The following is a 24,592-nucleotide window of genomic DNA, read 5'->3' as shown; positions in this document are numbered from 1 at the left end:
ACAAAGCTTGCCCAATTTTAACAAGAACTATATTATTTTCCCAAAGAACATTCTATTAACTCATTGATTTTGGCTGCATTAATCAATAAAATTTAGGTTTTAGTTCTTTCTGGTCAGTCTCTTCTACAATTAGTGTAATTCTGACATTATAGACATTTCCTGTCTATAAACTAGCTTTAAGTCTCAAGGATGTGTTCCCTTGAGAAACACATCCTTAGCACAGAAAGAATTGCGAGGAATGTGTTGCTCCCCTAGTTTTTGGGAGTTTTCTGCAATACACGTGGAGAGTGTGAAAAACAATTTGTTGGCAGCTCTGCTTTTCTGTTGTCTCAGCGAGGGCCTTGCATGCTTGCAGATGAGACGGACACTGAGGGGCAAGAAACCCGTGAAGCTGTGCAGATGGTGAGGTAGGAGCTGAGGTGACCCCTGAAACCTGCTAAGCACTGACTGCAAGACATTAAAAAAGCCCACAGCATGGGCATCCACGGCCAGTATGTGACCACACATGCCACAGCACACCGCTGGCTCCAAGCCAGACTATGAGGCACCTCAGCAGGACAGTGCTACAGCAGAGCATAGCAGCTGGTGTGTCAATAGGTGGGACCTGCTCTTCCAAGCCCAGGATAGGCAGGACCAGTGTGCTGCATCTCCAAGGCCTCACCTCTCTGCTGCCCATGCTGTTCACAGCTGGCCTTGACTTCCTGTACTTGCCTTGTACAACCTACTCTGTGTTGTCGGTCAGGGCCCTGAACTGCTGTCCTCTGCTGAACTTGGACTTTGAGCAGTGGCTGGTGACAGTGCAGCCACCTGTGTATGGAGCAGGTTTGTGCAACTAGCTGGGTGTTTACTTAATTCTCCTTTTCTAGTGAAGATTGCTGGAAAAGGAAAACAGATGTGCCCATGTTAGAGATAATGAATAGAGACGAAAGAACAGACCATGGCAAACATCCTGACCCAACCAGACGCTGCTGGACTTAGATGGCTGACCATAAGCTCAATTATGTAGAAACATCAAAAATAAATCAGCTGTAAAAATACAGCACTAAAGCTTACATCTAGGAGGCAGTATGAAGCAGTAGCAGACACTATGAGATTTTAAAATTATGGATTGATGATCTGCTCGTGGGACAGGGACTCCAGACTTGACCTGAGGGTAAAGTGTAGCAGGGGGTGGAAATGGTTGTCAGCTTGCACCGGAAGGAAAGGGTTTCTTGGCACTTTTCAAAGAAGTCCCTAGGCCATGAGTACAGAGTTCTGCTGTGCCCCTTGCAGAGCCACCCTCAGTCTCTCTGACCTCATAGACCAGCAAGGTTTATCACTGCTCAATGTACACGCTGAGGCAACAGGAGCACAGGAGTCTGAGGAAGAAGTGATGTTATTTTTATTGTTTAAATTTCATACTCAACTTACATCTAGGTATTTAATATTAATTATATAATGAGCACAGAGAGAAACATTTACATTGTAACCACGGCTTTAGAACACTTAGAAATTTCTGGGAGTAGAAACGACATAGAACAGGCACGTTACAAGATTCTGAGCAGTGGGCATCAGCACACACTTCTGGGATCAAGTAAACTCCCAGCCAGGACAGCCTTGCCATGTCACATGTCCCTTCTGGGACAGTAAAAGTGAGGCTTCTTCCTGCCTGGCAGCCCAGGCATCATGGTGTCTTGAGGCCCAGGTGGCTGGTGTGACAGCCATGTATGGTGTGCAGGCTACTTGTGCCTCAGCCAGTCTGCAGAGAGGGTGCTTGTTCCTTCCTGTTCTGTTACACACACCTGCTATGGGACCAACCCAAGTTCTCTGACAATTTTTAGGGAAATGTAAAATAGAGATTAGTCAGTCCCATAAGCCCCTTTTCAGCCCATATGGTGCTAACCTGTGGGAGACACAGGGCCATTCCCCTCTGAGAGCTGCAAGTATCTCCTGCAGCCAGGGAGCTCTGTCTGACAGAGTAACAGGCTCTGTACACCCAGGCCTCCCCTGCAAGGTCAGTTCAGGTGCAGAACTCTTCTTTGCAGACAGAGACCCATCTATGGCGCAGTCTCATATACCAGCACAAGTGTCACATGAACAGAGCTGTGCAATTGACAAAACACAGCACAAAGAGATGATGCAGCTTACCTGAGTGACTGGCTTTCCCTTGTGGATATTCTGTGTGCATACACCACATTGCGGGATCAGTGCATGCACAGCACACCATCTCCCAGAGCTGCGACTGGAGACCCCTGACAGAGTCCCGGAAGAGCGGTGCTCTGGCACCCACACGTGGAAAGCCCTGCTCGGGAGGAGAGGAGCACAGCTGCCAGCACATCACATGCAGGCTGACAGTCAGGATGCCAGTTTATTCAGTTACTACTTAATCATCTCTTCAACAAAGAACCATACAGCGCATTCACTGATGGCTGCACATGTGCTGCAGCAGGTGCAGGAGGCAGGACTGGACTGTGCTCATCTTCCCTGTGTCAATCCCCTGGGGGAAGCGAACCCTGCAGGAAGCATTGAGAGTCATGAGGAGATGTTAACTTTGAAATGACTTCCTAACTCTACACTGCTGAAGAAAACGAGAATGCAGATGTCACCCAAGAAAAGTAGGTTTGGGGAAAAGCTCGTTAAACATGTACTTTAAAATTTCTGAAGTCAGGTTAGTTCTTTCAGAGCATTACTGATGAATGTTAGTCATAATTTAAAAAGTGTATAGTGCAGAAGAGTGACCACCACTGGATTTCTCAAGTACTGATGAAAAGCTCAGAACACACACTTTTTTCTTTTTTTGGTGGTATTTTTTTTGGGGGGGGGGTTCAACTCAGGCCCTTGCACTTGCTAGGCAAGCACTCTATCATGTGAGCCATGCCTTCTGCCCTTTTTGATTTAGTTATTTTTCGATTAGGCTCTAGCATTACACACAGGCTAGCCTGGACCCCAACGATCCTATTTATGCCTCCCACATAGCTGGGATGACAGGTGTGCATTACCACACCAGCTTTTGAGATGAGGTCTTGCTGTTTGCCTGAGCTGACCAGAAACTGCAATCCTCCTGATTGCGAGTAGCTAGGATTACAGATATGCTCAGAATGCACTTCTTGAGGTCTAAGGTTTTGTGTGTCCTCACCCCTGTGTTTGTCCAGGGAAACACCCATGCATACACTCTTCCAAGCAGTCAGCTGATACTTGCCTAAGCTCTGCCTCTGCAGCAGGCCCGAGATGCTGATGGGCTGCCTGGGAGGCCCAGCCCAGGAGCTGCTGAGGATGGGAGCACCCCCTTGTCCTACTCTGCCCAGCAGCTGGGATGCTGGAGCTGGTAATGGTTCCTTGTAGGGCCTCTGCTGTGGCAGGACCCTAGTAATAAAACAACGAAAACTAAGTCACAAATGCTACAGACGTCTCTGGTGACACTTCCATTTGAACTGGTTTGTGGCTCTTGAGGCCATCTGTTGATTCTAAAGCATGTTCTCGGCACCCAGGACAAGCGAGGCCTGCGATGTGCCCAAGGCTGGTGGTCATGGGGCAGCAGTGGCATCCACAGTGCCACCAGGCAGCCACTCCAGGGGCCAGTGATGAGGCTGTTGCTACTGTCAGCAGGGTCTTCCTTTGCAGATGGTGACCAAAGTCAATAGCTGTATCTACCTCTCCCCAGGGGCCATGTTGAGGAGCTGAGCAGGAACAATGGAGGAGCAAGGTCTCTGTGACCCTGACCTGGCCTGTCACCAAGGTCAACTTTAGCCCATGGCCCCCTTGCTCCTGGTGCCATCTCAGTGTCCCCAACCCTCTGTTCCTTCTGTGACTCTGGCCTCTTCTTACCACATGGCTCTGCCCTGCTCCCTAAGCCAGGCAGGGGCTTATGCTCTGCTTATCCCTTAGCAACTACAGACTTTAGATTTCCTTCATCACTCTAAAGGTTCTGGAAGCTTCTGTGGCAAGTTTATCCATCCCATGCTTCTGACCGTGGCCTCTAGGGTGATGAGTCTTGAGTCATGTGACCCTACCCTGTGCCATGTCACCACTAACTGGGTTTCATGTCTTTGCTAATTTTACTTTTCCTGGATTTTATGGTGACTATACATCCTGGAGTCCTGTGGGTCCTGGGGACACTGCTCCTCCCAAGGCAGCTAATTCCTGGAGTCTGTGAACAGCTCGCCTGTGGACACAGTGTGTCTTCACAGGCAAACCCACCCACCCAAAATCCATATACTCCTTGATCTAACTTGCGCATGCCAGGCACTGTTTCTGGACAAGCAGAGACTGCCCCAGAGCTCAGATTCCATGGAGTTATGCAAACTTGAAAGCCCTAAGCCCTATGTGCTGCTCCTCTTTCCATGTAAAGCAGGACTAATTCATGCCTATGCTTCCCTGGCCCTTCCTGCCTCCTGGAACTGTGAGCCACAGCCTCCTCTCCCAAGGCTGCTGCTTTTGCCATCATCTACTGCACACAATTCAAAAGGACCCACCTGGATACCTTTGCATTCAGCAACCTGCCTGGCCTGCATGAAAATCCGCACAGTGCAGACAGACTGTGCACCAAGATGCCACACCTGCATGACACCCACCCACTGGGGAGTGTGAAAACAGGCAGTAACCAAGGCAGGGCTGATGCTGCTGGTGAGTGGGCACCAAGGAGGGGCCAAGGCATGGGGAAGCAGGCAGCAAGGAAGGAGGGGCCATGTTCCCAGGGTGGCAAAGACTTCTTATCACAAGAGTTTATCTGGTTGACCAATGTGGATGGCCTTACAACCTGACAGGACAAGTGTGCCTGTGTGGACCTGGTCATATGCTCTTGCAGCTGGTGAGCCATAAGTGGTGTGGGATAAAGTGTGAATTCACCACAGGTACTGGGCCAGGCAAAGGGCTGATAGGTCAAGGTCTGAATCTAGGAGTCTGCCTGACCTTTGTGCACTCAGATAGAGTGCTGTATACAGAATTCAGTGTGTGGGAACGAGGGGGCTGCCCACCTGTCCCAGAAGGTGCCTTCGAGTGAGCTGTGATGTACTCAGTGTCAGCATGCTACAGCCATGGGGTGAGTCCAGCCTGCCACCTGCTTCTGCAAATAGTTTTATTTGGATGCAGCCAGGCCCACTTGTGTCCATACTGCCTACCACCACTTTCTTAATACAAAGGCAGAGGTGAGTAGCTGACAGAGAGGTAAAAATACTTATTTTCAGAAGACATCCCAGCCCTTACCTCCTCAGGGATGGCCTGGTCTACTCCTGGGAGGAAATACTGTATAGCCATTTAATGGGTTTTTTTAAAAAAACAGAACAAATGCCTAAGCCATAGCTTTAAAAATTCAAAATTTAAAGTGGAACATACCATATAACCTTGCTTGCACCTGTGCAAATAGGATTAAGAGACAATGTATGCACTTTAACAGTATTGTCAGTTTTGATTTATTTTGCTGGGAATGGTACCTGAGAGCCTTTACACTCATGTGGCTGGGCGTCAAGCTGAGCTGCTGTGGGCCCCGGCAGGAGACACTGCCTGTGGAGGGAATAAAACATATTTTGCTCACATGGTACTTTGAGGGAGAGGGAGGACCAGAAGCCTGTTGCTTCTCTGCACTGCTGCTGAGATCAATAACAGGTGGGACCAGATGCACCTTCTGATCCCCTTCTTCTGTCCTTTCCCAATCCTGAGTGTGCATACTGACATGCTGAACAGTGCACTCCGAAATCTTTCTGATTTTGCAGATGAAGCCATGAGGACAGTGCAGGTGTCTTAATGTTTTCATCTTTTACCTCTATGCCCGTTTGCAACATAAACATCATGTAAATTATTGGAATAAACCAGCAGCTTTACATCAAGACCTGGAACCAAAAGTGACCAATTCAACTAAGTTTCAGTCTCACATAGGTTCTCCTGGGCTAGAGTCCCCTCCACTGGCCTGCGGCTTATGCGGGAGCCTGGGACAGGGTGCTTAGTAAGCCCTGAGAATCAAACTCAGAGGTGGAAAAGCACCTCTGGGGCTCTTTGCTCCCTCTGTATGGAAGCCTGGCCAGGTGCTGACTCCTGATCCCTGGGAGCATGAAAAGGAGGCCTGACAATGCTGCTTGAGGCAACCACTGGTGGGGGACCCTGATGGCTTTGGTGACTGGCCAGGGCCCTGTGTGCTATGGCACTGCACTGTGAGGAACACTGGCCTGTTGAGGACAAGGTATCTATGTACCTGTTACAGGGCTGTTCCTGCCTTCCTAGACAGAGGGAGGGCACTGCCCACTGGTGGCACCATAATGCCCCCTTGAAAGATCCTACAGAATGTCTAAGAACCAAGATGGAAGAACAGCATCCTGTTTGATGGTAGTCTGCCAACCTGTCCTTGCTGGCCCTGCAGACTGCCTCTCCAGGGAGAGATCATTTGAGAGCCAGGTAATGACTTGCCTGTGAGCTCTGACACAAACACCAGCCACCCCAGACTCCCTTGCCCTGACCACTCCCGGGCTGGCCAGAAGACAACCAGGGGCAGCCCATACCCAGGAGTCCACTGATAAAAACCAGCCAATACCAATGGTCAGCCTGTTCTTCCTGCCTCAGCCTCCTGAGTGCTGGGAGTATGAGTGTGGCACCATGCCTGGCTAAGAACGTCCTGTTCATGGAAGTCATCCCAGATCTGTTGGCCTCACCATCCTGATTAAATAATCCTGGGTGTACTTTAATACCCAGGCCCATAAATACCAAGGGTGTCAGGTACCTTTGGTTCTGTCACTATATTCTGCAATGTCTTCCTATTCACTCTTCAGTGCTCTGTTGAGACAGTTTTTACCGAGAGCGAGAACCGCAGGTTATGGCACAGTGCTGATAGAGCCATGTGTGGACCATGGACTCTCAGACCGTAAGACTGTCCCGTTCTCTGTGTCCCACAGACTGCAGCCTCAGGTAGGGAGGGCATCAAGAACAGTGCAGCCATCACGCTATAAAGAGCAGGAACCTGAGACAGAAAACTGCCAGGGCACTGCTGGAGGAAGCTGGCAGCTGGGAAGCATAGCAGGGCCAGGGGCACCAGTGGAGGGAGTGCTCGTCACAGTCTGAGAGACCCAGCAGGTATCAGCCCAATTAAAAAGCAGGAGTTCAAAGTGACCATCCATCCCCAAGACAACTTCAAGTTAGGTGCCATAAGGAAATAGATGTTATCCAGGACACTTTAGAAAGATTTTCATTTGAAAAATTTAAATAAAAAAACCACTATGACATTTAAAGAGGTCAGGTTTAAGTCTGGAGGCATAGTTGAAGTGGTAGAGTCCCTGCCTAGAAAGTGTGAATGACAATAGCCAAGTCATGGAAACAGCCAAGATGCCCCACCACTGACAAATGGATCAAGAAAATGTGGTATCTATACACAATGGAATTCTATGCAGCCATGAAGAAGAACGAAATGTTATCATTCGCTGGTAAATGGATGGAATTGGAGAACATCATTCTGAGTGAGGTTAGCCTGGCCCAAAAGACCAAAAATCGTATGTTCTCCCTCATATGTGGACATTAGATCAAGGGCAAACACAACAAGGGGATTGGACTTTGAGCACATGATAAAAGCGAGAGCATACAAGGAAAGGGTGAGGATAGCTAAGACACCTAAAAAACTAGCTAGCATTTGTTGCCCTTAACTCAGAGAAACTAAAGCAGATACCTTAAAGCAACTGAGGCCAATAGGAGAAGGGGACCAGGAACTAGAGAAAAGGTTAGATCAAAAAGAATTAACCTAGAAGGTAACACCCACGCATAGGAAATCAATGTGAGTCAATGCCCTGTATAGCTATCCTTATCTCAACCAGCAAAAACCCTTGTTCCTTCCTATTATTGCTTATACTCTCTCTACAACAAAATTAGAAATAAGGGCAAAATAGTTTCTGCTGGGTATTGGGGGGGGGAGAGGGAGGGGGGGAGTGGGTGGTAAGGGAGGGGGTGGGGGCAGGGGGGAGAAATGAACCAAGCCTTGTTTGCACATATGAATAATAAAAGAAAAATGAAAATAAGATAAAATAAATGTTGATAAAAAAAAAAAAAAGAAAGTGTGAATGAAGTCCTGAGTTCAAACCCCAGTATAGCATAAAAAAAAAAGTAGCAGGTTTAGCTATCTGCAGCATGGAACAGGTTAGGTGCTGCACACAGGAAGTGTTGCCAACTTCTGGCTGGGATGCAGTGTCACACAGTTGCTTCTCTTTATCTGCTAATTGCTAGCCTTCTGTTGTGCAAAATTTTCCAATTTCTATGAGGTCCAATTTGGTTAAGTATTGTTCAAGTCTTCTGACTAGATAATTATATATCTAGTTGTTTTCTTGAATATCGGTAGTGGGATATTAAAATATCCCAGCTTTATTTTTTGAATTAGTGATTTCCCTTTTTAATTCTGTTTTTGCCTCATATATTTTGGGGCTTTTTGGTGTGTACATATTAATAATTGTACATCCTAATATATCGATGTTGCCACAATAAAATGTCCCTCTTGTCACTAGTAATTCTTATCTTCAAACCTATTTTTTGGATGTCAGTAATAACCACTCCAGTTCTCTTCTGGTTACTATTTGCAGGATATATGTTCTCTAAGTTCTCTTTCAACCTATTTGTGCCTTTGAACTGAGTCATTCCTTTAGCCGGCATATGGCTGGATCTTTCTTTAATACCAGTCTGATGATCTGCTTTCTTATTGGAGCATCTTGTCCATTCCATTTGATGTTATTAACTACGTCAATTAACTATTGATGTAGTTACATTTGTCTGCTTATGTGCCACTTATCTTCTTTGCTTACATTTCCCTTTACATCTTTCCTTGTTAGCTGTTCTATCAATTTGTTAGAAGAGAATTGAGCTCTGTAAAACTGTGGTACTGCTTTAACTTGGGGCTTCATGTGTGCTGGGCAGGTGCTCTACCTCTTGAGACGCTCCCAGCTCTTTTTTAGGTAGGGTTTCCTGTTTTTGCCTGGGACTGGCCTTGGACTGTAATCCTCCTTCCTAGGGCTTTCTTAATGTGGAATCACAGGCGTTTGTTGCCACACCTGGCTTATTTGTTGTGATGGGGTCTTGCTAACTTTTTGCCTGGCTGGCCTGGAACTGCAATCCTTCTGATCTCCATCCACCTCCCTAGTAGCTGGGATTATAGGCAAGAGCCATCATGCCTGCCAGGACAGACAAAAGAAAAAAATGCAACTGTTTATCCTCACATTTACCCTTCTGATGCTCTTCATCCTCTGTAGTTTAAATTACTATGGCATCATTTCCCTTCAACCTGAAAACCTTTTACAGCACACATTTGTGAGCAATGGTTCTGTTTTTATGTTCAAATCATTTCACTGAATATAGAATTCCTGTGGTTCATGTCATGTTTTTCTCTTTTTCTTCCTTTTCTTTTTTTTTTTTTGAGATAGAGCCTCCCTAGTAGCCCAGGCCAGCCACGATCCTCCTGCTTAAGCCTGAGTGCTGGGATTATAGAAGTATACTACCACACCCTGCCTGGTTGAGGTTTTTCAAAAGCCTGGGAGAATTTAAGCAGAGACTATAACCCAGAACAAAACTGAAACCTATGGATCTATACTGCATTAAGCCAATAAATGCCTAAACTGGGTAAAGGGAAAGCTCATGTTTGCAGTGGGATGTCAATCAATACCTATAGGAGGAATTGTGAAAACAGAAAGCCACCATGAGGCAGTTGTGGGAGAGTGGCTCGTTGTGATGGGTGAGGCCTAATGAAGGAATGGACATTAGTATCTCTCCCTGAGTCTCATTCTTTATGGGGCAGGCAGCAGTGAAGAAACCTGGCAGAAGTATGGTCAGGTTAACAACCTCATGGAGGAAACAGGTGACTGAGGCTAACAGTCCTGTGGTGAACAGATCAGCTTCCTGTGTCCTGATGTGATGCCCTGAGAAAAGCAGTGGCACTTCTGGGACATTCCTGCCAAGAGAGCATGCCTGGTCTCATGAGGACACTCTGAAAGACCCAGGTTCCAGGTCATACTTCAGAATTTAAGGTCTGTGTTCTTTAAGGACAAGAAACAGAGTCTGAGAGGAAAGTCTGGGGGAGACTGCAGAGACATTACAGCCTGCTATAATTCTTCTTTCTATGAGATTCTTGGCCAGAGAGGAAGGGATGGCAGAGCCACGTGAAGGCTAAGGCTTGGTCTGAACACTGGGTGGTTGTGTAGAAGGGTGTCTCGTTTTCTTCAGGGGTGCTCAGGCACCAAGTCTGTAATACATGAAAACCAGTGATAATGGGTAGGGGAAAATCTGGCAAAATGCTGACAGTTGGGGAATCTGAATAAGGGAGACATGGAAGTATTTTATAATGGTCTTACATTTTCTGTATGCTTGAAGCATTTTCAAAACAAATTATTTTTAAAGACAAGTTGGATATTTGTCTCAAAGTATAATTCAAGAGAGTCAAAAGAAGTTTGGAAAAAGGTAAACATTGGAAACTGGATAATTCTGCTGTGCAAAAGACAGCATCTAGAGAATGAGAAGACAGTCACAGACTGGAAGAAAATATTTTCAAGAGACATATCTAAGAAAATGAACAACCTAATTAAAAATTGGTCAAAGACCTTATTCACCAAAGATGTACAGCAGCAAGCATTTGGAAAGCTGCTTATATAACATGCCCTCAGGGAACTGTGAAAGAAACACTAGACATGGTCACACGCCTATCAGAACAGTGGAAACCAGACCTCTGATAGCACCAGATGCTGGGGACAATGTGGAGCACCAGGAATTCTTCTTCACTGTTGCTGGGAAACAAAATGGTGTAACTACTTGGAAGAGTTTGGTAGTTTCTTTCAAAACTAATCATGCTCTTACTATATGGTCATATTAATTGTGCTCCTTGGTATCTATCCAAAGAAGATGAAAACTCATGTCTGTATAAAATCTGCAATGGACGTATCTATAGAGGCATTGCTTGTAAGTGCTAAAACTTAGGAAGTAGCTAAGGTGCCCTTCAGCAAATAAAAGGATAAACAATCTGTGGAATATTACTCATCACTGAAAGGAAATTAGTTGTCAAGCCATGAAAAGCCATGAAGAAAACTTAAGTGCTTATTATTAGTGAATGAAGCCCGTCTGAAAAGGCTGCATACATGACTCCAACTGTATGACATGGAAAAGACAAACAACAGAGAGAGCAAAACAATCAGTCATTGCCAGGGACAGAGAGGGATGAACATGCAGAGCACAGAGGGCTGTGAGGGCAGGGAAACTACTCTGCATGATACAATAATGGTGGGTGCGTGTCATTAACATACCCATGTATCCACAGAATGTCCAACACCACGCTGAATCGTAATGTAAATGACGGGCTTGGGGGATGGCGATGTGTCAAGGTAGGTTGATCCACTGCAACAAATGTTCCACTGTGGTGGGAAACGCTGATGATGGGGAAGCTACACATGCGTGCGGTAAGGAGACTATGGGAAATCTCTACGCCTTTGCCTCAGTTTTGCTGTGAACCTAAAACTACTTTAATAGAATAAAATCCTTTAAAAAACCTGATAGGAGAAATAATTTAGGTATTAAAAACTCTCAAAAACAAAACAAAATACCCACCTATGCACAAAAACCTATGCAACAGAAAGGACAATAATAATAGATTTGAGTACATACAGGATTCTTAAACCTATTGAAACCACAATAAGAAGGGGACTAAAGTGGAAAGGAGGAAAATAGAGGGGATGAGCCAATTTGGATTATAATACACACATATATGTACATATACATACATACATATATATACATGTATATATATATATGGAAATGTCACAAAGAAACTCCCTGTATAGCTATCTTCATTTTTAAATAAAAATGGAGAACAGGAAGGCAAACAGGTTCTGTCTGTGGAGCTGGCACAAGTATGATGTGGGAGTGTGAACATGATAGAAATATTACCTACTCATGTATAAATAAGACAGAAAAATGACACCTGTCGAAACTATTCCAGGAATAGGGGGAGGAGGGATAAAGGAGAATGACAGAGGGGATGAATTCAACTGTGATATATTGTAAGAACTCTTGTAAATGTCACAACATACCCCAGTACAATAATAAAAAAGTTATGTTTCTAAAACTGTAAAGTCAAATGCAAAATTTAAGGCAAATTGGGTAAAAGGTCAGTATCTTTCATGTTAAAAACTTCATATATGTAAAGGACAAAGAGCAAAAATAGATAATCCAAAGGAAAAAACAAAAGAGATGAATAAAAATAGAATTGTTAGTAGTCACAGAAATGAAAATCACAATGACTTTCCCTTCAAGATTGGCGAAGAAGAGTCACAGGACAGAGGGTGTGGCTGAGAAGGGTGTCAAGACTCTGCTAGGCCTCTTGTCTGAATGAGAGTAGGGCAGCTCTTCTGTGACCCCTCCTTACACATGGGAAGAGAATAATCTAGAGTTCATGGGTCCTCCGCCCTTCTAGAAACACATGGGAAGGGATAATCCAGCATGCATAAATGTCTATGCACAAACCCATTGAGCCCTGGAAACTGTTTTTATATGGCACTGTCAGTCATCTGGTGGAGATGCAGGAAGGAGCAAGGGGAATAGCTGGGGCTCTGTACGTTCAGTGACACTGTGGGCCAAGGCCATAGACCTGGGGATAACAGCTCCCATACCTGGAGCAGGAGGGGAAACCTCATGCTTCTGGAGGAGGGCTGGGGACAGTGGGAAGGTCCACATGAGAGAAGCCAGGGCCTGAGCATTCACTGGACCAGAGTCAGCAAGGAAAATGGATCCAAGAGACCCAAGCCAATTACCAGCAAGCAAACCTAGGAACACAACTGTTGACTAAAACCATGAGGAGACAGTAAAAAAGGACTGGCTCCTCCCATGACGCATACACATTTCTTCCTGAAAGGGCTCAAGACTCACCGCTGAGGTGAATGTGCAGCTTCCCAGCTGACTGTTGGAGGGCAACATTTATCTGGATATGTGCTGACGGCTTTGACAAAATATGGTCTTCAGGAAACAAATATTAACTTGTGTGTGGATCTGAGGTAATCTAAGGAACCCGTACTCACCCATGCGTCCATCCTGAGGTGGACTAATCAAAGAGATTCTCGTGGGGCCCGCTGCTACCTCAGGCTAAATATACAAAAGAAAAACAGTTGGTGAAATTCTCAGCTGCCATTTGTGAGGTTCAGACTCTCATGGTTTATTAGAGCCCTGGAGCTCTACCCCACAGTCCCAGCACCTCAGACAAAACCAGCTTGCCCACCACCTGGAGAATGTATCCCAAGGATTGCTAGTTTTACTTCCTCTGCTCCACCAGGGCCTGAAATGATGAATTGGTGCAGGACCCCACTAAGTGTTTTCAACAATGTCAGGAAGGAGGAAGGCAGATGAAGTTCTTGGCTGATGTTAGGAAATGTGAAGTGGTCTGCTTGGGCAGACCACTTGATCAGGCCCTGTTCTGCAATCTCCTCCTAGGGACAGCAGCAAGGCAGGCACTGTCACCATCCCTGCTTGACTCACAGGAGGCTGAAGGCTCAGAGCTGCCTGGCAAGGCTGTGCAGCTAGGTCACAAGCTTCTGCTCGCACACTGGATGTGACTGAGGCATTTTGTGGCCAGTCTGTTCTGGGGTCATTTTTCAGCTATCGCCCACTGCTGGCATTCCTGTTCCAGGCTCCTATCTCCCTCATTGGGGCCCTAGACTCTGCCATCACCAGCAGCATGCCCTTGCTGAAACTTTGGTGCTAACTGCCCGACACACCACCCCACGACCCTTTGATGAAAGGCATCTCCAACCCACTTAGGAAACCCCGTCCCCACTGCCTCTCCACTGGCTTGGGTGGTCCCTACTTCCTTTGTGACATCCTGGATGCTGCCTTGCTGGTCAAACCCTAGAGGATCCAGCCCCCTACCTGAGCTCCAACTCAGGCACCTGATACTCAAGTGGCCTCCATGCTGCCTGCAGGTCACTTTCCCACTGGCATACTCCTCATCTTGGCTTGACTCCTGCACCCTACTCCTATCCTCGTGAAGCTGAGGGTTTCACTCACACCCCACCAAGATGGAGACTGTGGAGTCTGGAGCGTCTCTCCCTGTACCTCAGCTACTGCCTGCGTGCTGTGAACACAGAAGAGTTCTTGCCTCATGGGACAGTCTAGGTTCCTCCTTTCACCTATCATAGTACTCTTATTCCTTGTTTCTGGGTCCTTCCCATAGTTCACTGGAAGTCACCCCACCCCCTTTGAACCATGGTCCATTCAGTCATCCTCCTGTAGAGTGGCTGGCACTTCCACATGTCCCAGTGCCAGCCAGTCCTCCCTCTCCATGGGGCTTACTCTGTGGCCACCCACTGAGTCTAAGGGCCCAGGTTCCTGAGGTTCACTGTGTGCCATGGTATCTCCAACAGACCTGGGCAGTGACTGGATCCACAGGCCAGTCCACAGCTCATACCCCAGCAAACCCTCCAGGTAGTACTCATTCTTGTCCCCTCAGCTCATAGCCCTCATCTAACTGTTCTACAGAACACAGTTGGTTATAAGAGCTCATGTGAACTTGAACCAACTGATACATTTGAAACTTCATAGAGAAAAAGACTTGAATGAGGTAAACTATTCTCAGTTGGGTGTGGTCGCACATGCTTATAATCTCAGTTTCTCAGGAGGCCAAGACAGGAGTATCACAAGTTCAAGTAAGTAAGACCTTATCTCAAAATAAAATTAAAAAGTTCTTGAGGTTGTAACTCAGAAGTAAAGTGCTTGCCTAGCATGCATGAGGGCCTGGTTCAACCCCCAATAACACACACATAGAGAGACACAAAAAGGATTGTGATTCTGATTTTTTGGCTTAGTTTTCAAGTCCCCTGTCTGGGGGAAGGCTCCAGTAAAAGTTGAAGCAAAAAGAATTCCAAGAGATTGAGTTCCCAGGATGATGGACCACACCAAGGTAGCTGTTGGGTGGCCCCAGGCTTGGTCTGTGGCAGAGGTCAAATGGACATGCAGGAAGAGACTGCTGAGGTGCCATTGTGTGCACTTGTCATTTTTAGCCATTTGTCTCCAGTCTGGGCTCTGTGGAATAAGGTACACCAGGACTGGGCTGCTTGATACTCTATCCCCTGAGCTTGCCTGGGTGTTGCTGGTTTAAGTAGGAATCTGGGTCTGCATTCAGTGGCACCAGGTTTCAGTGGTCACTCTAGACCTAGGTACAGCTTTTACTCTGACTGTGACAACTGGGACAATACAACAGAGCTCAGGACCACACCACACAGATGGTTCTAGGAATGACACTATAAAGTGAAGAGGCCCAGGGAGAGGGTGCTGTATGTCAGGCTGCATCCTAGAAAGTATACCCTTGAGCACTGAGGTCTTCCTGTGGAAAGCTGGTGTCCCTGGGAAACATGGGAGGACACTAGTCTTCAACTCAGCACAAACTGCCAAGAGCACATTAGGCTTCTCACCTCCTCTTCTCACACGTGCCCCTCAAATATTTCCATAAAGACAGTGGAGCTTGCCTCTCCTACCCTAGAGCCCTCCTCCCCCACTCACGCTTCACCAACACAAACCAACACTGTCTGGTTGTAACCAGCACGCAGAGTGGGCTTGGTGCACAGGATACAGTCAAAGTATATCGTGTCCTCTCCCTGTATTTACACTTGCTTAGTGGAGGGTTTTCCTGGTGAGACCCAGGAAGTTCCTGATGTGAAAATGTGGAAATCCTCTGGGCCTGGGCTGTCTCATGGCTGGCAGATTCTTGTCTATGGGCCACAGTGGCCTCTGCCACACATGTGGGTTAGGAATGATGCTGTCTGTCATTGTGCTTGTCTCCACATCCACATTCCATAAAGCTTCCCATGTATGTTTGCTCTTTGGATTCCCCTTGACACTGGCTTTCCCATTTCCATTTTACTGCTTTCTCCCATGAATGGTTAAATAAAGCACTTAATGTTTGTAAGTCATGATTTACCTTATAGAAAAGATTCGTCAGCACTGGTCAGCTGTACACAGCAGAAAGTCCCACTCTTATTTAAGACTAAAGCTCTGAGCAAAGATCACAGTCAAGGCTCACTCCTCATGCTAGATACTCCTTCTCAGTGCCTCAGTAGGTTAGGACATTCACCTCAAGAGGGGTGTGTAGCCTGCTCTCTTCCAGCCATTAAGTAAGATCCAAGCACAGGTGGGCAATCCAAGAGGTCTCCCCAGAACCTCTGGCTAAGGCTTGGACTCAATGGGAACACCTCTCATTCCATCCCATTATGGGAGGGCACTCTCTCCAAAGAAAGCTCTACAAACATCCACTTCAGGAGTCATAGGAGTCTCAGGAGGAGAAAGGCTTACTTTAGACATATTCCTTAAACTTCACATTGCAGTGTAGCATGGGGCTTGACAAACTAGTCAGCAACCTGTTTTTGTCAATAAAGTTTTACTGGAACATAGCTGCACCCATTCATTTCCATAACATCTGTAGCTGGTTTTAGATCCTGTGGTAGAGGTCAGTAGTGGCAAATGAGAGCATTTGGTCTGAAAAGTTGAAAGTATTTACTATCTGGCCCCTTCCAGATGTTTGCCATCATATGGCCTGGCACCTCACTCTGAAGTTTTATTCAGTGTGTCTGGTATTTCAGCTGTCATATGATGCCCAGTAATATGTAGGTCAACTGAGCCTGTTGTCTTCATTATCACTAAACTAGCTGACTTGCCTGGATCCTAAGGAAAACCAGAACAGGACAGACTTGACAGGAGAGAATCCTTCCTCGTCATGGTGTGGGGAGAAGGAAAGCCATGCTCAAGTACATGTTCACCCCTGAAGTAAGGCTGTGAGTGAAATGAAGCACACATGGAAGTAGGTATTTGGCCTCTGAGCTGAGGTGCACAGCAGGGATCCACGAGCTCCAGTGAAGGGCCTGAGCTTGCCCTGGTGCCCAGGGCAAGGTGGGATGTACACTGGAGGAAGCAAGTATGGACAGGGGTTGCTGGGAAGTGAGTTGGGCAGAGAGGGGTGGCTTGTATTCATAACTCCTGCCAAGAAATTGGGTATCTTCTTTCCAAAGTTGTGGACAGCTCCTCATCCCCTGTTACACAAAGTTGTTCCACCTTCTTACTCTGGAATCCAGGTTCCTCCATAAGTAGGTTCAGGGGACTCCCCTGGAAATGAGCATCACTTCTCATCATTAAGTCCTCATAGTCTTGGAGGACCACTAGGAGGACATCACACTTACAAAGTGCTGAGAACAGTGCTAGTGGTAGGCAGCTCTATGAAAAGTTCTCCTAGTGATACATGAATGAACATGCAGCAAAGAAATGCACTCACTACCATCAGAGCACACACAGCCCTCCTTTCTCCCTCCTGCTGGTCCCAGCCCACCGAGCACCCTAGCTCCTGGAACTCTACCCTTTCTTTGAGAGGCCTAGTATCTGGTGACATGGCACACACAGGAGAACCAGTTCTATCTGGACCAGGCAGATAAGTGACCTGCATGGCACCACCCCGGGTTGTGGCTGTACTTCCTCTGTTGTCTCTTTCCAACTTGCAGCTGTGGCTGTTTCTCAGCCCTCCCATTTCTAAGCTACTTCTTGTCCTGGGCTGACAGAGTTTCTGTTTTTCTCCAGCAGTGTTTTCTGTCTCTTCTCAAGGCTGTGGGTGAGGCGGGGTAGTGGGGGGAACACAGGGTTATGCTCCTGCCTATCCTGCTGGACTTTGCACAGGAGCACAGGATCCAGTGCCTGCTCCATGATGACAGGCCTGGGCATTATGGCAGAATGAATCATTCCTATTCCCATAAAGGTCTTTCAAGACCTAGTTTAGAACCATAACCCTTACCCCCAGGGACCAGAACACAGCCAAGAGCTCCAGTTGAGGTCAGTTCACTGTTAAATAAACAGCTATGTTTATGAGTGCTGAGGACTGCGATAAGGGCTAAACATCCAGTATGTTCTGAGACATGGGCAACACAGTAGCATACCGTACTTACTTTCCTCACTGGAGAAGGAGTAAGGTCAACTTCCATAGATTCCACTCTGTTAAGCAATGAAATATATTAACTGAGCCCGGGACTTTTGTATAATCTAAAAACGCCATTTTAAACACACTTGGATGTAAGGAGACCTTGTGTGAATGTTTTCCCTCCTCTCATGATGCTGTGAGAGCATGGTCAATCACAGATCTGATGGCCTCCTGCACTTAGTAGCTGCCCTGTGAATCAAACAGAGCCTTTTCAGGGTGCAGGAGCTGTGGCCACTCTCCCCCAACCCACTGCTCCTTTAGGAGGGCCCCATCTTCCAGTCAGGTCTCCTGCTGCCCCACCCCTTAGGATTTCCAACTCTTTCCTGGACCTGCTGACTAGATCTCCCTCCAGCAAGAAAATCCACTTCCTTTTGTTACCATATACTGAAAGCCTACATGTTATACCATTCATTAACCCAAAGGTGGAAAGGAAAACACCATTTGGATTTGTTTTTGAGCTGGCCCTCCCCTAGCTTGGCCATCCTAATGGCCTTTTTTTCCCTGACATTTCCAGCAAGAGTCCAGCCTGGGTATAGTACATTCTAATTTTGTGCTGCCTAGGTATCAATTTTAAATATAAGTTTAATGTCCCCAGATCAGAAGCAGAGCTCAGTCATCCTAGACGGTTTCCATCCCTCCACCTCCCCTCCTTCCTCAGTGTGGTTGACCTAGGTATCTGCCATATTCACCTTCCTCTTGATGACACTCCCTAAAGGAAAGCTAGATATAGCCTGCCTGCCTGACCTCGCACCTTGGATTGTGTAGAAATGCCACAGTGACCACCTCTCAGTCACAGTGTGGTCTCCTGGAACTTGTGCTTGCTTGTTCCATACCCATCAACTAAATCCTCAAGGAAAACCTGTTTGGATGACATCTGGACCCACTATAGGTGCTGGTTTCTCCCTCTGTCTGGTTAACTCTTCATTCCTGCCTCATGAGGCCTGAGGATGGGGGACTGCCCTCCCTGATAGGATCATCATGCCCTGCCTGATAGGATCTGAAGGAAAATCTTTGAATCCATCTCCTGTTGTGGTGGTGTTATGAATGTGCACCCTCCACTAGAAGAACCAGGGTTGCCCGAGGCTGGGCTTCCCCTAGGACACCAGAGAACACAAGTTTGGGCTCCCAGCACAGAGCAATGGTCACCATGAGAGAGACATAGGCCAGACAAGGACTACAAGGACATAGCCATATGTTCTTATAGCCATATGTTTCATATGGAAACAAGCTTTCCATATGAGGATCACTGGTCTAGTGTCAGACAAGTAGGCATTAGGTTATCCACTAGGTAAAAAGAGCACCCCATAAATGCCCACAGCCAGCCCCTTCATTTCTGGGCAGGGTGGAGCTGCCTCTGCTCTGGCTCAGCAACCCCAGCACATAACACTGGCTCACGTGATTATCCTCAACAAATCAGTGGCTGCAAGCATGTGGTGCTCTGATTGGCCATTAAGGATCACACTCCCAATTTGGAGACTTCAGTCTTACAATGATATAAGTACCAAAGGCAGCAGAACCGTTCAATAAATTGTTCATTCTCTAGGTTTGTGAGATTTGGGGGCTTGAAAGGGGGATAGGAAGAGAAATGTAGAAGTGTCCACAGGAAGGACTTGTGGATCCCACAATTTTTATAAACTCTTAGACCATCCCACCAGGCCCACCCACCTGTGAGGGGCTGATGAATTAGGCGGCAACAGGAAATATCCATTTGGCTTTGCTGAAGGAGCAATGATTACAAACATTTTTACTTCAGTGTATATTTAGTGTGATTCAGCAGCCGGTATCTTTGCATTCTTTCTTGCATCACTTTACTTACTTGAAAGTGAATTTTTTACTGAGCTGAAAGCTGTTTGTTGTGATGATCTCATACTAAAGAGATGGAGAAAAGACACTGCATTAAATGATGAAATTTATGTACCACTAATTTATCCCTACTGAAAATATAAGGTAGCATTCAAACAGCCAGCTAATCTTAGTTGTCCTGAAGATGAGCACTCCATTTGAATTTAACCAATCTCCCATTTTCTGCTGGTCCTCTTTCCCTGCCTGGCCCCAACCCAGAAGCAAAGTGAAATCAACACTGCTCACCATGTACATAGCTAACTCTTATGGCTGCAGTTGTTACAACTAGCTACTGGTAGGTAGGGTTAAATGTATGAAATTCAGACACAACAGCAGAAGCTAATAACATATCAAGTTTCAAAGGCCAACAGGAGAAATGGGAACAAGTTGCTCGGTTGTTTTTTTTTTTTTTTCAGATTCAGCAAAGTACTGGATCTCCATGACTGTAGGCAGCAGAGATGGCTTTGCCTTAGGTCTGATGCCCAGAACCCCAGTTCAGGCCTACTGCCAGCTCCAACTTCCCATCCTGGCAGGGTGCTGTACCTGGATCTTCCTGTCTGCCTCACCATGAGTGGTAGATACACTGGGGTATGCATATGGGCATGGACCAAGCATGTCCATTTTCTCAGACTTATAGGAGGTGTATGAGCAACGATAAGGAGGAGTTATTGCCAGGCTACAAACTGGTATTTGAGATTCAGGAAAAGTCTGTGCCTGACAAACCCAGGCTAGGATCAAAAGAGCTAAGAAAAGGCAATTATGTCACATCTGTGATAAGGCCTATGCTCTAAGGTCATCTACTGGAATGCTTCCTGGCACATGTATCCCCTGTCTCTCACCCAACATCACTTACCCTAACAGCATGTGTTCCTGCTTGATATGTAAGCTCACTTTCTGCCCTCCCTTGAACAGCAACTCCCTGAGGACAGGTACTTGGTACATTTGGCTCGAATGAACTGCCAAGTCCAAATGGTACTGAGAGCACAGAAGGTGCTCCCTAAGGCCCTGCTGAAGGCCTGTGGACCATAGCAGGTAAAATCATCTTTAGCTTCTGCATCTGGCATGGCTATGGCCTAGGTCCTCTGAAGGGTACTCAGCTAACTCCTGCTTCCATGTGCTAGGACACATTTTGTTAGGTCCTGGGCAAATGGGGAGGGTGTCTCCAGGAATCCCTGCTCCACAGAAGACAACAGTAGCAGCCAGCCAGCAGTGCTGACACTCAGTGGAGGCTGTGGATGACTCATCTTCAGGCAGGTGAGTGGGCAGCCCATAGAGGCGTGCAGAGTGAGACCAATCTATGCCAAAGAACAGCAACCCACCAGAGACACACCCTGAGCCAGAGCCAAAGGGAAAAGGCAGATCTGAATTCCTGAAGACGCCAAATATGGAAAGCAAAAAACCTATGTGAAACACCTGAGTAAGAGATGACACAATGAGAAAGCAACTGAGTGAAAGTGAGCAGCAATATTTTAGAAATGGTAAATTAATGGTAAAAACAGAAACTCCATGGAGGACGTTATGTAAGTGTAGTACTAAACAGAGAATCAGAGAGCTTGAAGAAGCAGCCCAATGCTGCTTCTTCAGCTGAGAAGCCAGAAATGGTAACAGGCTGGGAGACATAAGAAGGCAGGAGGAGCAAGTTTGTTTTGTTCCAACCAGAGCAGCAAAGGAGCATGCAAGAAGCAGCATCTTCAAGGACTGTGGCTGGGAATCTTCTAGAAGAAATGAAAGAACATGCCTGCTTAGAAACAAAACATATCACATAGAAGGAGAAAAGACAGAAGTAATTCTACACCTGGATACATAATCTGTCTTTCTCCAAGGACTCTTAAAAGCAGGAGTTTGCAAGCATCTGTGAAAGGAGTGCTAGTGCTGGCCACATAAGGCTCTGGCACTGTGCTCTATGTCTTCTGAAAATGTGAAAGCCACCTTCAGCCTGGGGCCTGGGGTTTGTTGACCCCTGGAATACACACCACTCACAAGACAAGCACATCCCAAATAAAGACATGAAAGAGGCCATTTCTCCCCAAATGGAGGCAAAGGAGAGTGAGGAACAGGACCAGCAGTCACTGTGACAGACATCTACACTCCTGACTCCATGCCCCTTTCAGGTTCCCAACAGACAGACAGGTAGGGTCCACCTACTCCCACAGCAGTGGGAGACAGCTATACCAAAAGGACCATCAACTCCTTGATTTTCAAACTAGTGCACAACCACTCAACTGACTGATTCACAGGGAGAAGCTTAACAGGAAACTCCAACACATCACAAAACCAGAGACATCACTGTACATAAGATGCACCATACTGTGTTATTGATTCCAAATTCCAGGAACATCAAATACAAACAAAGTGCATTCACAACAGCAGCAATACAGTAAAGACACCTAAACGAGAATTTTAAAAGGCGAGAGGAAAAACGGCAGATGAGAAGCATCTCCCGTTTTGATTGTGTGAATGAGAAGAGTCAAGTACACAGAAGAGACTATATTCTGAAGAAAGAAAGGAAGAGTATAAGGAATCACAAAAGGGGTGACAGGACAGCTGAAAGCTATGGAAAAAGAGAAGAGCAAAACAGTACCAAATTATAGACCAATTTCCTTGATAAACCAGACACAAAAATGTTCAAATACTTGCAAAAAGAATTCAACAGCACATTAAAGAGATTACACACCATGATGAAGTTAGTTTCATTCTAGGGCTGCAAGGATGGTTCAATATATGCAAATCAATAAATATAATAAGCACATGAACAGAATCAAGGCCAAAAATCACATGAGCATCTCAACAAATGTAGAAAAAGTCTTTCACAAAATTTAATATCCCTTCATGATAAAATCCTTGAATAAATTAGGTACAGAAAGATGTATTTCAACATAATAAAAATATATTTATCAATATATGATAAACCTACAGCCAAGACTGTCCTAACTAAACAGGGAAAAATTGAAACCATGTCCTGTAAAGTCAGGAACGAGGCAAGGGTATCCACTCTTCCTACTCTTATTCAATACAATGTTTGAATTCTTAACAGAGCAATAAGGCAACAGGAAAAAATAAAAAGGTGCAGACAGGAAAGGAATCAGTCAAATTATCCTTATTTGCAGATGATATGACGTGCCACAGTGGAAAGCAGCATGGAGGTTTCTCAAAAAAACTAAAAATAGAACTACCATTTTATAGCACTCCCGGGCATAACTGCACACCCATATTTACCACAGCACTATGCACAATGGCCAAGCTAAAGTATCAGTCTAGGTGCCCATGACCAGTGAATGGATAAAGAAAATGTGTACATATACACAATGGAGCATTATTCAGCCATAAAGAAGAATAAAATTATGTTGTTTGCAGGAAAATGGATGAAACCAGACATGAACATGCTAAGTGAAATAAGCCAGACTGAAATACGAAAGTTACATGTTCTCTCTATCTGTGACATCTAGATGCACACAAAAGAAGAATGCATGCAAAACAGGAACTCTTTGGGGAGTGGAGCCAGTGGGAAGGCTAACAGAGAGGGTGATGGGGGTGCAATTATGACTGAAGTACTTTATACACATGTATGAAAACAGAATGATGGAACAGGTTAAAATTGGTTAAAGGGGGGAGGGAGGACAAGGAATAATAAGAGGGAATGAACTTGATCAAAGTACATTATAAGCATATATGGAAATATCACAATGAAACCTTGTATAATTAATGTATGCAAATCAAAGAGAAAGAAGAACATAAAATAAAAGGCTCAATTTTCCAAACACAGAAAGGTAATACTTTTGGTCACCTCTAGCACCCTGGGAGGTGTCCTCCCACTCACTATGCTCAGACTGAGCATGCTCACTTCCAGCTGGCTGCGATGCCAGGCAGAGGAGGCTGCGGGCTGCAGATTGCAGGCTGGGTCCCACAGTCCTTGGCTGCACACACCACCTGCAACCATGGTCATTCTTGGAGGGGTGGGAGCCTGCTGTCCTTCCAGGCCTCTCCTGCTGCCTCAGGGCTTGAGGGAACCTGCATCTGTTTCACTTCTTTTCTGTTTCCCTTTCCTTCCCTTTGGCTTTTCCACAGCATTTTTTTGTGTGTGTGCTGACAGAAGTTTCAGGTAAACAAAAGTGCCCTTTCCTTAATTCCCTGGTTTCTGACCAAGGTTGTAGCCTCTCTCTGAGCCTCAGAGGGACAGAGGAGGACAACTGTCCTCCTAAGGGGCCCTTACCTTTGCAGCTGCTCTATCTGCAGCACTGACTTCCTGAGGGACTCTTCCAACTGAGAAATCTGAACAGGAAAAACTTTATTATCAGACAGACCATGCCAAGTGGCAGTTTAAACAAACTTTGGCTGTCTAAGTTTCTTTTCTTTTTCTTTTTTTTTTTTTTTGTGGCACTGAAGTTTGAACTCAGGGCTTAAACCTTAAGCTACTTCCCCAGCCCTTTTTTGTGATAGGCTTATTCGAGATTTATTTATAGTTTGAGTGTCCCGTGAACTATTTGCCCAGGGCTGGCTTTGAACCATGATCATCCTGATCTATGCATCCTGAGTAGCTAGGATTTTCAGCGTGAGCCACTGGCGCCCAACATAGCTGTCTAAATTACTTAAGTCAGACATTGCATTAAACCCAGTTCACCAGGTCCTTTCTTCACAGGCACTGGAGTCCAGTGCAGAGCTGAGTCAGGCTCAAGCCCCAGAGACATTCAGTCCAGTCCTCCATAAAACAACACGATACTGAGATGGGTGGGCAGAAGCCCAGAGTGTTTAGCCCTGCCAGGTGCTCCTTAGGGACTCTGGTCTCAAGTCTGAGATACATACTTGTGTACACACAGGTAATTTCAAAGCACAGTC

The 24,592-nt window shown here is 46.1% G+C and overlaps 1 protein-coding gene across 1 annotated transcript in view; it reads right to left on the bottom strand.

Annotated features, from left to right (window-relative positions):
- Positions 1 to 24,592, bottom strand: part of Rnf212 (ring finger protein 212) — a 60,452-nt gene that overhangs the window by 21,107 nt on the left and 14,753 nt on the right. Inside the window, exons 5-11 of the mRNA XM_074041144.1 lie at positions 23,970 to 24,028; positions 19,734 to 19,786; positions 19,583 to 19,634; positions 17,886 to 17,931; positions 12,990 to 13,053; positions 5,409 to 5,478; positions 3,116 to 3,342 (exon numbers count right to left, since the gene is read on the bottom strand). Coding sequence (XP_073897245.1) covers positions 3,116 to 3,342; positions 5,409 to 5,478; positions 12,990 to 13,053; positions 17,886 to 17,931; positions 19,583 to 19,634; positions 19,734 to 19,786; positions 23,970 to 24,028 — 571 coding nt within the window. The remainder of the gene's footprint in view (positions 1 to 3,115; positions 3,343 to 5,408; positions 5,479 to 12,989; positions 13,054 to 17,885; positions 17,932 to 19,582; positions 19,635 to 19,733; positions 19,787 to 23,969; positions 24,029 to 24,592) is intronic.

The sequence above is a fragment of the Castor canadensis genome, chromosome 9 (assembly GCF_047511655.1).
Source record: "Castor canadensis chromosome 9, mCasCan1.hap1v2, whole genome shotgun sequence".
NCBI classification, from domain to species: Eukaryota; Metazoa; Chordata; class Mammalia; order Rodentia; family Castoridae; genus Castor; species Castor canadensis.
This window is presented reverse-complemented; position numbering and strand designations above follow the sequence as displayed.